Source organism: Apus apus, chromosome 1, assembly GCF_020740795.1.
Source record: "Apus apus isolate bApuApu2 chromosome 1, bApuApu2.pri.cur, whole genome shotgun sequence".
Lineage (NCBI taxonomy): Eukaryota > Metazoa > Chordata > Aves > Apodiformes > Apodidae > Apus > Apus apus.
Genome location: NC_067282.1, coordinates 158,614,482 through 158,628,805, shown reverse-complemented (window position 1 = coordinate 158,628,805; position 14,324 = coordinate 158,614,482). Strand labels below are relative to the sequence as shown.

Below are 14,324 nucleotides of genomic sequence, written 5' to 3'. Positions count from 1 at the left end.
TACAAGGCAAAAGTGAAGCAGTCTAAATTAAGTACAATACAAAAATATAAGTAGGTAAATTAGTATTTCAGAGTAGAAGAATAAGGGATGAAATGTAGAGGTGGGTTTTTTTAGGGAAAACTAGATAGCAATCCCACAGATCATTATGCAAGAAATGTTAAGCCTGTAGGATTCCTCTGTAACATATACATCTTCAACATCTTTTTCCAGGGATAAACATAGCTGCTTTTTGAAAATTTGAAAGCCTGAGTTTAAATAGATTTGGAGAAAGACTCATTTTAACAAGTGACTCACCTTCATTCCAGCCAATGATAGCATGTTGTTGAGTTTATACATCCCTGACTGAACTGGAGTAGTATACAACAGGGCATCATTGAACTGTAATACAGAAGCAATGTTTTTAAATGACTAAAGACTGCTCAGACACAGATAATTTCAGATGCATTTTACTGAACATACAAAGCTCATACAGCACTGAGATCAACTGTCCAGAAGAGCATCTTCGGCTTCCTATTCCACTTAGAACCCAAGAAATATTTTCATGTATGAATTTAGATAACAATAGTTGTCTATAAATAGACAACTTGTGTATATATATATAAATATCCTCCTTGTGTAAATACACAGTTGGCACATAAGTAAACAGTGCACAGATGTCAAAGAACAGGCTTTCAAAAAGGACAAAAATGTTTCTTGTGTACACAGCTATACTGTATAACATACTACTTCAAATTTGTATTAGAATTGGCCATTAAAACAAAGCTAAATATTCCAGAAACTCAGAGATAGCAAAATTAAGATTATGAGGACAAACTTATGGATAAGTACCACTTATGGATAAGTACCAAATTTTTACCAGTTTCAATCCGTTTATTTCCTGTTCTACCAGACTTGGCTTCATTCAGTGCACTTACTGAAGAGCTAGTAAGGTTTTTTTATTTTTTGTATTGTTCAACACACAGATCCAAACTTTGTTTACAGCACAGAAACAGATCAGAAAACTGAACTGTCTCGTAAGATTTTGCTATGAGGTTCTTTGCAAAATAACCAAATTTTTCACAAGCCTTAAGTGACTAAAGGTATAAATGCTAGCCTGCATCTTTTGTATCTTAGAAACAAAAAAACCCAAACCAAAAAAAAAAAAAAAAAAAAAAAAAAAAAAAAAAAAACACCACAAAAAAACCCGAACCAAACCAAACCAAAACCTTGACCCCCAAAAAAGAAAAACAAAATCCCAGCTAGAGCTACTCAAATTAGCAATACCTGATTTGGGAAGTCCAGCTTGAGATAGCACCAGATTTTTGCAAGCATTACTGTAACTGAGATAACTTTCAGTTATCCCAGTGCTTTATAGGCTCTAAGTCATCTCCAGAGCATAAGACAGACACTTGCAAGCTTAGAATACATGCTCCGTGATTCCCTGGGAAAGTACTTATTAGTACTACACTAACTATATGCCAGATTTCAGACAGGACCCTGGACCAATAATGCCACAAAATGCCACAAATTACACACAGCAACAGTTGCTTTACTACCTGAGTAGAAGAGAGAAGCAAAAAGCACAAGTGGAAACAGAAACTTCAGAGATGCACAGAAGTTTCAAAACAGAACAGTAACAGAGACAGCGTGAGAACCCAGCACTTAACTTCCAGCCCAGTGCTCTGCTCAGGAGGCAAGCAGGCTTGTGCAGGGGAAGGAGTGAGGAGGAGGGAGGGAAGGGTGCAAGAGAAGCAGCAGAGGTGTAGGTTTTAACATCTGGTGTGGCTAAATGGGGTGGAGTCACTGCTTTAGTTTTCACACTACCACTGATAACATCTTCAAATGAAAGTGCTCTAATTTTAAATGAGCACTGTTCAAAACCACACATTTTAGTGAGAAATGGTTTTCTATTAAATTAGTGCATGTGCAACAGATCATCTCTCTGAATTAGAACTGAGCAAAGTAGAACAGCAACAACTGGTCATTTTTTCCACTACCTGAAGCTATTAGTTACTTATGTTTGTGGTGTAATGTTTTAACCAATTAAAATGACACTAGAGTCAGGCACATAGCAATATACATAGCATCTTACCAGAAAAAACATCCGTGGCTGCATGACCTTCCGGGACAGCTTCATCAGTGTTCCCTCTTTCAGAAAGACCTACAAAATTAAAACAAGCAATTCAAAACCTGGCTTTTCAGGGTATAAGTTGTACAAATGAGCTGACTTTTTCATTATGATTATAATTGTTATTACTACTACTACACTAGAAGTGCTGCAGAAGTTTTGGGATTCAAGGTTCCCTTTCTGAGAAAGGCTGTTCATCCTCAGGTTTCTCTAAAAGTGTGTGTGAATGGCTGCATTACAGTTTTCCATGATGCACTTGAAACCAGACAAATACAAGGTTAAGCTGGAGGAAAAAAATATGCTTGCAAGAACTAGCAAGGAATCATATTCTAAAAATCCTGTTTTCATCAGATAAATGTGTAAAAAAAAGCCTCAAACATATGGAGAGGTGTTATTAATTTAACTGTTAGAAATGAATAATTAAGTGATGGACCATTTTTCCCCTCAGTATGTACTGGCTTCAGTAGTTTGCCCGCGTGTCATCTGTGCCGCGTTTTTACTGCAACCTGCTGAATGCCATCTGGAGGACCTACCCTTCCTGGCTGTACAATTTCATGGTGTCCATTTAAGCTGTACTGGATCTGCATGAGTTTCTGAAAGTTATCCTACAGAGATAAAAAGCAAAAGGTAAGTAATTGCCTTTGCATCCATAACCATTTTTTAAAAAGCTTTTATCAACCAGCTTCATAAGTCAAAATACTTACTCCCTGCTTCATGATGTCATTGGCATGGTTTGCAACTTCTATGACAACAGCTAGAGCATCTGAAGGATGAAAAAATGATGCTTTTATTACACAGACTAGTTAGCATTGGTATTACATAAAGCACAGGTGCAATACTGCCCTTCCACATCATGCCGAGATTCAAGGACCTGACTGTACAGTCGCTGCATTCAGGAGCACTTCTCATAGACCTCAGAGCCTCTGAATCATGGTTTAGTAAGTCTGGTCTAGCAAGTCGCTGCTTCAACCAACAGTGTCAATAATTTCTTACAGCTAATCAAAAGAGTCGACAAGCAAAACTAAATGTCTAAAGGAATTACTTTAATTTCAGCATCTCTACTTAGAGCAGAAAAGTTAACACTTTAACTGAGACTATGTAGATATTAAATTTTTTCCATTTTACACAACTGCCATCAGTGCCAGTCATAAAAGAGTACCTAGAGAAAAATCCAAATCTTTGCAATTCCTTTGTTCTGCCTTTAGTTTTGCTACACCTCAAGATAAAAATATAAAGTTTAGATTTGTAAATTTCAGCCTTTTAGTACCACTAGGAAAAAAGTCTCTGAAAGAGAAGAGTTATCAAAGATGAAGGATTTTATTAAGTACTGATATTTAATAACTAACAACTTGACTGTAATATATGCTAAGGTGTAACTGCAAAAAGGTCGCATAAAAGGATTATGTTAATTACTGAACAGTGAGTGTACCTGAGAAAGAACCCATCCAAGGATCTTATCCAAAACCCTGTAATTTACTGAAGTAGAAAAAAACAACAACTCATTTAATTGACGCTAGAGCAACTGATCTTATACACTGTAGTCTCGAAAGCATCTAACACCTTCTGAGTAACTGAAGTGCAGTCAGGTACTTCAAATAAAGCAACTATACTTGCTTAATCCACAGAGAAGCCTACCAAACCAGGTAAAACCAAAAAGCCTTATTTTGTGTTTTGGTTTTTTTTCCAAGATAATCATAAAGAGTATTAGTACCGTAGAATGTATATACTACCTTTTTATTGTTGAGTTTATATTCAGAAAGTATGTTTAAAGACACAGCTTTCTGAACTGAAAAGTTCAGGTGGTCATGAAGCCATGTAAGCAACTAAACTGAGGTATGAACAGAAAGCTCTTCCTAAGTCAATCAAAGGGTAATTTTTATTTAAGATTTTCATCTACAAAAGCAATGCAAGCCCAGGAGTAAAACAGTCACAAGGTATAACACATATCAAGCACTTCAACAAAATTTAAATACAAATGTCATTATGTCAGTTGAGCCTGCTGAGAAATAGCTGGTGGTCTCCTACCAGGAATGTTGGACTTGCTCCAGCCAAAACACTCCTCAGCTTCTATCCGTTTGAAAGAAAATGAAGGAAATTGAGCTAAATTCATGAAGACAGGAATGACTACCTGAACCTTTTGTTCTACCTTCATCTATCAGGTATTATATCTACTAAAAAACCTTAAAATTTTACTCATTCACTTCAAGAAAGACTGAAGAATATTAGAGAAAATTTGCTGGTTATTGAAGGGAAAATTCCAAGATCTCAGGGCTACTTACACAGCCAAGACTAAACTAATCTAAACAACAACATAGAACAATCTATAGGGTAGAAGTCCATAAACAAAGTGAGTTTTGCCAGGGAAGAGCACTGCACTTCTTACACCACTCAGCTTGAGTAATGTGTTCAAATTAAGGTCATCGGGAAGAATTGTGTTCTTTGGGGTTTTGGGTTAACCAAACCTAGTCATCCTCCCTCCCCGCAATGGAATGAAACAACTAAGCAAAGTCAGAAGTAAGTTAAGCTTAATTATCATAGGAAGATCTTGGTGAGTAATGATTAGGTTTTCTTTTCTTACCCCATTTCAAAGGTTGACTAACAAACATGTCAAATGTATAAAAATTAACACTTGCCATTTTTACAACTAAGCTTCTGCTTTTTTCTTTGACATATGGAGAAAAAAACCACTGTGGAAGTTACAACTACAAAAAAACCCACAGAACTGGAGAAATCACAAGAAAATGTAAAGTAAAAAATATATTTAAGTTGCTGGCTTTTCCAGTGGTCAATTATTTAACGTGCAGTGCAAGCATTAGTTTGTTCACAGCCCTAAGAAGTGCACGACAAACTTCTCTGTGTCTTGAAGAGCCATCATTTAAAAATATTTGTTGCTTGTAATTTCAAAATACTCAAACAAATATTTCTAAATGTCCTAAGAATGGTATTTACTCAGAAGTTATATGGCACTGTATTAGCAGACAAAGCTTGTTAGAAAGCAAACGTGGCTCAGTGCTTTGAAGGCACTCATTTATTGCAGTCCAATCAACTACACCTGCACAACCCTCCTGAAGATAATGGGCTTCCACAAATGTCACTGAAGAGATTGGAATAAGTGACAGGGGCTCGTGCAAATGAATGGAAACATCAACTGGGAACATTTTTAGTACTGCTGAGGCACACACATGGAAGAAGGAAACAGTCTGAATGTGCATAGCATTGCTACACAAATTAAATCTGCTTAATCCCAAACTACCATGAAACATGCAGTCCTGTCCTCTTCCATCACCAACTATTCCTTCTTATTTTGTCTTATTTTCTTTCCCCTCACATACAGGCAAACTTGTGGATGTCACTTGTATTTGTGCAATGTGTGACAAATCATACTGCAGAACTCCTCAGACTAATATAAGCCAGAAAGACTCCTTGATCTTGTTCACTCCTACCACATGAACACTTTTGTCCTGGTACAAAGAGAGGGGAGGAGGACAGAAGGGCTCAGAGCTGGGGGAGGGCAGCCAGCAGACCAGACAGACCATGAAAAGCCTACAGATGCAAGGACTGGCTCTTTCAGTAGCACTGCCCAAAATAACTGCTTAAGCGGCCTGTGGAACTTCACTCTTATCTCTTGGTTTCAGCTCAAGGGTGAACTGATAGCCTGTCAGCTCCAAACTTTTTTGAAACAGAAGTTTGCAACCTTTCAGTATCTCTGCTGGGAAAGTTAGAACTAAATAAAAAAACCAACATTTCTATTACAGGCTTAGCATTTTGCATGCATTCAAAATTTAGAAGCATTATCGTATGTACATAAGCTGTTATTTCTTTAATCTAAAGAGACATTTACCTTGAGTATCCCTATAGTCTGCAGATTCTTCTAAAAGATTCTTTAAATAATCTGTATAAAGAAAAAAAAGAACAGAGATAGATTTGTTAAAGAAACACACAGCACCAGAAAATACTAAAACACCTTTTTTTCCTGGAAATTTGCTTTTCTGGCAGACCTATTGCCACAAAGATCTACTACTTAACCTTTTAAACAAGTCACAGTAATGCCAACAGGAAAACTAGTGTTTCTACAATTAAAGTATACCATGACATCTTACTCAGGAAAAAGAAGGTTACTGAAGCAGTAGCTGTCTTTGAAGGCAATCAATAGGTTGTATATATTAATCCAGAACAAAACAAGCAAGCGAAAATAATGCACAGACTTGCATTCATTTAAGTTAATGCAAAAATTCTTGAAGATTATAGATATTTAGCTGTGCACCTAACTTGCCTATAGGAGCTAAGAAAAAAAGTAGCTCATTACAGAAGATTTTATTATTATTAATATTTTTCAATAATAAAAGTATTATATTACCCCAATATTCAAACAGGCATTTTTATTTTTCAATTATAAATTTAGTTCCTCAACCACGAGATGGCACCCTCAATCCATTAAAGTCTTGGCAGTTTTAGAATTTATTTTATTTTACCTAGCTAAAATTAACTCCAAATGTATGGCTACACAAGAAAACTTCCCCCAGAGTTTCCATTCCCTGATCAAGTGTCCAGTTCACCAAGAAGTATAATATCCTGTCAAAGATTAATATACAGCCTCAGTAAAAAGTCAACCACCTATTTTCTACAAGCTACAGCTTTGAACTGCTTAGAAGTGAAATAAATGCAAACAGAAATTTTCAAAGAAACACACATTAGCTTAAATCAGTATCTATTGACATTTATCATAATTACCTTTTAAATGAGGTATTAAGGTATATCTACTGAAAACTAATCATACGTGATTAGCAATCATTCCATTTTAGCTTCGCAGTTGTGCAAGTTTCATGTAGGAGTGAAATAATTCAATTCCCTTATGCCTGCCCTACCCAAACTAATCCTTTAACTCAAGAAGGATCAGGAGCCAATTGTTCCTGACTTCATAAGATGTCTTGCTTCATGCATGCCCCTCAGAGACCGCTCAGTGAATTGTAATCTTTTCCTTATGAAAAAAAAAAAAAGGGGGGGGGGGGGGGGGAGGGGAAGTATGAAACATGTTTCTGCAACAGAAATGCTGCAAAGAGTGAGAAATGTTGTCCCAGTTAATGAAAGCTTTGAGAAAAACAGAACTATCAGAAGAGAAGTATTTGGCACTGAATTTTATTTTTTTGGCAAAGACCTAAGGGAGGATCCAAGAGAGAAGCATGAAGACCAGGTTGGGGTGAAGAAAGAGGAACTGGCTGCAGTCCCCTGCAGGGAAGCAGGGAGGGAGCGTTGGGAGGTCTGGCTGGGCTACGGGAACACCCACAGCTTTCTGCTCTCCTCCACGTTCTCTCTGATCATTATCAGGCACTGGACAACTTGTGATCTTCTAAGACAAGTCTGACATAGCACCAAAACTTCTCCAGCTACCCTCCATGAATGTTACATCCTTCACATCCCTCAAGATCTTGTGCTGTAGTAGCTACTAGACATTCCAGTGCAATATTTAGGTGGACACACATTCTATTAAAAAAAAAGTTCATCTTGCTTCATCTTGAGCTATGTTGGTAAGAAGCTGTGTGAAAAGAAAAAAAAATAAAAATCAGCAGGAGGTGTTTTGAAAGGAACTGAGAAGAGTTCACATTAGTTTTACCTTGGTTTAACCTAAAGGAACCCATGTCACACACAGGACACCAGCTGCTGCCTCCTGCCCCGCCTGTCCAGGCAGAGCACTCCTGGGACTTCACCATCAAGCAAACAAGTTAAAGCTTTACAATTGCAACTTGATCTTCATGGGGACCAGCACAAAGGACTCCAGTGGGAAGTGGGTATAATTTACTCATCTGCAAATGTACTGCTGGCGCTCTAAAACTGTCCCTAGTATATGGAGACATTCAACTTAATATCCAAAATAATTGCCCTGGAAACCTAAAACCAGAGACCCACCGTGAAAACCGTTTCTTGACATATTCATGCTTTCAGACATGTTCCCCAGAACATCAATACTTTACATCACTCAAAAACATTTTTAGATAGGTATATTCTAGCAGTTTAAGTAATATCATCAGTGAAAAGGGCAAATTACGTATTTTAACACAAGTGCATTAATTCAAAATTCTGTATTTTAACAGGAAGGCAGCTTTTGCATCACAAGACCAAAGCAGTCAATAAAACTTGCAACTGTAAAATCCGGGAACTGATAAATACATAATTTTCCTCTTACTACTCTCTATGCCTATCTGGTAAGTGGACCTCAATTCATAGCTAAAACTCAGCCCAAGAGAAGCATCAGAACAGATATTTCTAGTCTCTTCTGTGAATACACACTGGAAATCATGTGCTTGCAACTTTCTGGAGGTACTCGCTTAAACTATACAGACAAACAGATTTCACAGATATGGAAAATGTTACAGTAAAAATTTAGTAAAAATATTTCTAGATAATATAAACACAGAAATTTAATATTAAGGTGGAATGGTATCTATTGTCATTGCAAAAAAAAATAAAATTCCCCTCGGAAATGTCATTTAGTTGTTCAGAGTATGAAGACCTTAAGCATACCTTAGAAAGGCAGACTTTAAAATGAAAATTTGTAACTCTGTCTGCTGGATACCCCAAAACACAACAAAAATCAACACAAAAGCAATCAAGTACTGTTTCTGTGATGAACAAAATTTCCTTATGCCCTGCTTCTATCCAACTGCAGCCACCAATTCTCTCTTTCTTCTTACCGGGGAGCAGCAACTATCACTTTGTCTCCGGCTAAAAATTCTTTTCTGCTTTGTTAACTACTTTTTGTCTCAGGTTGTCTAATTGAATTAAGTTAAACTCAAAGCAATCATTCCCCAACACATAATTGGCCTCGTCTGACAACTCTATTTCCAACCTGCAAAGGAGCAACGTGCTCAAAAGCTTATCTTCCATCCCCCTCAGCCTCCCCTCACTACACTCCAGTAGAGGATAATAAAAGGCTCTCTCTCCCTCTCTCTCTGCAAACCTTGTGTTGAGAAAAAGAGCAGAGAGGCTTATCCTATGACAATGAAGAGTCTGTTCATACTGTACAGTCTCAAGTCATCTACTCAAATTGGAGGTTTCTGGGAGGAGAGAATTGCCTCTCCTTCATTTCTATTAGAAATTAGAGGCCTCTAATTAACATCCCCAAAACCCTATCTAATATTTCCTGTGTAGAGCTTGGGGCCAGTACTTGGCGAAGTGGAAGTTCACTTGCTGAACTGGAGAAAAGCTGTATAATTAAACAGAAACACAGCTGAGCTGTGCCTCTCCTTGACTGATTTATGAGTCCACCTGCTCCTGCTTTTGTTAGCACAAAAGTAACTCCACTTCAAAGCACAGCAACAATCTTGTGATGTGACCATGTACCAGCAGGTTACCAATACAAAGCTGTCCCACTGACATGGAACATCTAAATAGGAAGAAACCCCTGCTGACTCAGCCTTAGCAGCTTTGTTTTCTGGATTATTTTCGCTCCCCTGCTCTTACCCACTGCCCCCTCCTCTCTTGCCTGCAATTTCCCTGTCTTTAGCCGGGGTGACTGCTGCATTTCTACATCTCATCCACTGCAACAAAAGATCCAAATATCTTGCATGTCCTTCAAAGGTTTTGCAGCACAAGTTTATATAGACATTGCTCAGTATTGCACAGAGCTGCTCGAAGGTAACAGAGCAGATGGCTCATCCACAGAGATACAGAAGAGTGAGAGTATCTCAAAACAGAAATGCACGATAGATTGAACAAACTGAAAATTAAACATGAAATGGTTTGTGTTGGAAAAAACCTTAAAGGTCATCTGCTTCCAACCCCTCTGCGTGGGCAGGAACATCCTCCACTAGACCAGGTTGCTCCAAGCCCCATCCAACCTGGCTTTGAACACTTCCAGGGAGGGGGCATCCACAGCTTCTCCGGGCAACCTGTTTCAGTGTCTCAGACCCAAAGTGACATCCGCAAACATGCTTAGTCTGACCTCTTTTATTGCTCCCACAGAACAAGAGAAATGTTTTAGACCTTCTCAGGTCTAAACCAGTCTGTCCCAGCCACAATGGCAGTTAATGGTCATGTGGAATTCCCCTTCAACATCTGAGGTTTGTTTCAGTGCCATCCACCCCTGACATACCTTGCTTGCTGTGTTTATTGACAAAAGCATTTACTCTCTCCTGATCCTAAGTTCAAACTTTTTAATTACAGCCTTTTAGCTTATCCAAAACTCTGCTGATTTTGGAGTGTACAACAAGCCTATACCATGCTAAAACAACAGCCCAAATGCCACTTTATGGCTTGATTTCGTCAGTTAAGAGTCACTAAGACTTTCCCCTATTCATGTAGTGACAGCTTTTCACCCTTTTTCAACACCTGTGATTTTAATGAGATTCTTAACATGAAAACGGTCAAAGTTAATAACTTTGTAACTGCTGTATAACACTTAAGTCTGTATCTCACACAGCATCACTAGTCTTAAGTACTTGCTGGGGGAATGCCAACAAGCTGCTACAGAGCCAGAAAAAAAAGGTCACCGAGCATTTTATTTTGCAGTTACTACATAAACAGAGGCTATTTTTAAATTGCTCATCAAGAAGCAACAGCTTTCAAAAACAATGCCCTAAGTATTTCCAAATCCTTACAGGAGCCATCCCCTGCTTACAACACACGCGTCTCAAAATACTTCACAAGTGAAGTTTCTATCATTGCCCTCCTTTTACAGAAAAGCACTGCACCATGGAGATACTTGGCTCAAGGTCACCCAAAGGTGCCAGTGCCAGAACAGGATATAGAGCCTGGATTTCCTGGGCAGCCTGGATTTTCCCGGGCAGCCTGGATTTTCCCAAGGCAGCTCTTCAGCCTAAAATGGCCCTGTAACATGTTAGTCTTAAGCACTTACTAGTAACATACACTAAAATATGTGTTTTGCCTTTAAAAGAGAATGTATTTTACAGACATAACACCTGGGTGGGGGAGAAATGGGGAAGCTGCTTGCAGAAGTTCACAGCTGCAGACACATCTTTCACTTCCTTCTCTTACTTCCAATTTTCCACACTACCTTTTCCCTTTGAAAAAAAACAAACAAAACCACCACCACCAACACCCACAACAAAACAAACCAACCAAAAAACCCCCCAAAACCCCACCCCAAACCCAAAGCAAAACAAGAGCATTCCAACCCTCTAAGGAAATTATGGGCTTCTATTACCACAGAAACAAACAAAAACCACCACAGGTTTCATGTTTTCCAACTACCACTGCATGTACCATCAGAGAACACGTCACAGCACTGGGAATATTAGCAATCAGTATTAACAAAGAAAACCTCTAAACTCATGCCATGTTTTTTAAGAAGTTTCACTATCTGAAGTGAGATAAAAACACTTTACAGATAGATACAACTGCCTGAAAACAAGTTTCCTGGGACATGTGAAGACTGGCTTCTTATGCCTGTAAAAGAGCTTGACTGTACCTGTCAACAGGAGCCTGTATTGGGGAATCCTCTGAACTGGCTTGAGCAGATAGTGCTTGAGGGCCAGACTAGCACAGCGGGGGCTCATCTGAAAGAAACACCCAAAATAAGTAAGAATTCTGTGATAGTTAAGGGTTCCAGCCAAAGAAAATATACCTACAAACAACTATTGATTACACTGGGTAAGCTTAATCTTACAAAGGTGAGAATACCAAAGTGTTAACACTGCTCCACAGAGCAAGCATTTCACTCTGTGGAAGTCCGCATGCAAAATAAACCATGAGTTAAAAGACATCAGTAGGCACTCATGCTCTCTGTGGATTCGAAACAGGTTTTTGCTTATGAGGATGAGAGCTGAAGCTTCCCAGAAATGAAGGAAACACCAGTGGCAAGAGCAACATGCTCCTTCGTCATCACTGTCAACATTCATTAGGCAGAAAGGCAGAGAAGACAGCAGCGCCCACTGCAGAATTTTTAATTAATCCACACCTTTAAAGGCAATGCAGAATTAAAAGATCTGTGCTTCAAAAATGTTAGTTAGCTTGAGTTCACATCCAAAATAATATGCATCAGAAAAAACAAGTCCTTAGAAAGGACTCTCTTCTTCCTGTCTTTGCTGACTAGCTCAAGCGCTTCCTTTGTCCACTGTAAGTAGCCTTTCTAACCACTCCTAAGCAAACAAGACAAGGGATTACCCAAGGGGAAGCCTCTGTAAAAGGAGGTAATGTCATAGTTTGTATAGCTCATGTGCTTAGGGAGTTTGCACCTCTTCTCTGATTTGTTCTGAGTTATGTAAAAATCTGGCAAAGCTTTTAGGGACATGAATCAGCTTTAATCTGATTGCTGCAGGTGCTGGGTTTGAAACTTCCAGAAATATGTAGATGAGAAAATTCACATTTTTACATTTCCAACCAAAATGAAACACCATTCCCATGAGTAAGCTACTGCCCTAGGACATGGTAGAGAAATCAACCTTGTTAAAATAGGACAGTTCACTGGAGCATAGTATGATCAGGAGACAAAACCCTAGAGATTTTGTTCATGTGTCTGATACCATTTGCAGCAAGTGCTACATTTTCTGAAAATCAAGGTCCTTTATCATATCTCACATTATTACCCAAAATCACTAGTTATGTCACAAAATCTGAACTTATTTCTTTCTACTTCACCTCCACCCTACTGTCTCAAGCCAAGGCTGCAGGAAAAAAAACAAAACCAAGACATAACAAAAACCAACCAACCAAACAAAAACAAACAAACAAAAAAACAATCAAACCACCACCACCACCCCCACACACACCCCAAAACCCCATACAAATTGGAGGATAGTCTCTAAAGCCTTATGGAGGTTTCACAGCTACTGAAAGGCCAAAAACCAGGATACATTTTACAAAAGGCTAAAGTACCTCAAAGTCTTTGACGACTGAAGCAAAACCTGCATTCTTCTTACACTGTTCATCTAATAGTGCAACATTTTTATCGAATTCTTTTATGTAAGTTGAATACATCTTCAAGTATGGACCCTTTTTAACAAATATATCTGCAATTCTTTGATGTTCAAGCCTAGAAAAAGAGAGCAAGTAGAAAGAGCTAAAGAGTGTACATTTTAAACCGACAGCAAAACATTGATCTTTTTCACAGTAAAATGTGCTAGTTTATATTCTGAACGAAAAGTTTACAGTTCAGCAAATAAGTACCCATCTCAGCAGCTACTATGAAAAACCTGATCAGGCACACCTCAACACACTAGTCTGGTGTTAGACTATAACCATTTAATACACAGTCTGTTCAAAATGGGCTCCAACAGTTTGAAGACTTTAGTACCAGCTGTATTTCTGAAGAGACAGGTCTTCAAAAACTTGAAGGTGCAGCCTCCATCCTTTTAACAGCAAGCATGGGATTACAGTCTTTACCCATTTCAGTGCCTTTGCCAATAGGCTTTGTATAGCTGATTCAGATCCACCCACCAGCGTAACTGAGAATGGTTGTCAAAGGGATTGTGGCTGTCAATCAGTGCTGTGTCTGGTCGGTAGATCTCAACTACCTTTAAAATGCAAACTGGTCTTCAGGACAGCTTCCTCTCCCTCTAATGAAATCAGTCCACTTACCGTGCCCATGTCCGGGCCAGAACTTTCAACTAAAAATGAAATTCTAAATTTAAAAAATGCAATTGCTAAAAACATGTATTGGTATGTCCTCCGGACCTTTCTGAATAAGTCTAAATGGCAAAAAGTACATCTGAACAGAAAAATTCTCTCTTGTACTTTCAAAGTCAACTCTGTCTGTCATTTAAGAAGGCACGTGAAACACAAAGACACAAACTGTGGTCACATGGAGTCACTGTAAGCCTCACAGATAAATTTTGACATCAAAGGAGTAGTATCCCTTTACTGATAGTCACCAGTGAGATAATCGCTCTTCCAGTTCCCTCAGGAGGTCCCGATTGAGCTCGTACAGCTGAGGTAGGTAGTACAGGATCTGATTCAGGATTCTGTCCTCAATCACGGGCTTTCCAAGCTGCCTAGAGGCATGTGCCACAGCATCCCGGAAATCCTGCCGGAGTACAAAGAGAACAGAAACCCCCCTTCCCATGAGCAAACAGCCTTCAAAGCACCAACACAGACGAGGATTTTTCTCTACAGACATTTCAGGCGCAGCTCCCTATTACTGAAGGCAAGGCAGGTACCATCTGGGTTATGTTCCTCTGCAGTGTCAATTTACTCCCCTGGGATGGCCTTAATCCCTTTGGTTTGATGCTGGAGATTTAGGTCCTTGCTCCTGTATGTATACTAT

The 14,324-nt window shown here is 38.8% G+C and overlaps 1 protein-coding gene across 6 annotated transcripts in view; it reads right to left on the bottom strand.

The window, feature by feature from the left end:
* Positions 1 to 14,324, bottom strand: part of FGD6 (FYVE, RhoGEF and PH domain containing 6) — a 73,097-nt gene that overhangs the window by 18,911 nt on the left and 39,862 nt on the right. For all 6 annotated transcript variants that reach the window (XR_007890707.1, XR_007890705.1, XR_007890706.1 and 3 more), the window contains exons 6-13: positions 13,933 to 14,084; positions 12,938 to 13,094; positions 11,532 to 11,619; positions 5,949 to 5,999; positions 2,812 to 2,870; positions 2,641 to 2,712; positions 2,072 to 2,140; positions 295 to 378 (exon numbers count right to left, since the gene is read on the bottom strand). Coding sequence is in view for 3 of the 6 variants with exons in the window: in XM_051630675.1 (XP_051486635.1) it covers positions 295 to 378; positions 2,072 to 2,140; positions 2,641 to 2,712; positions 2,812 to 2,870; positions 5,949 to 5,999; positions 11,532 to 11,619; positions 12,938 to 13,094; positions 13,933 to 14,084 (732 nt within the window). In the remaining 3 variants the exon portion in view is untranslated. The remainder of the gene's footprint in view (positions 1 to 294; positions 379 to 2,071; positions 2,141 to 2,640; positions 2,713 to 2,811; positions 2,871 to 5,948; positions 6,000 to 11,531; positions 11,620 to 12,937; positions 13,095 to 13,932; positions 14,085 to 14,324) is intronic.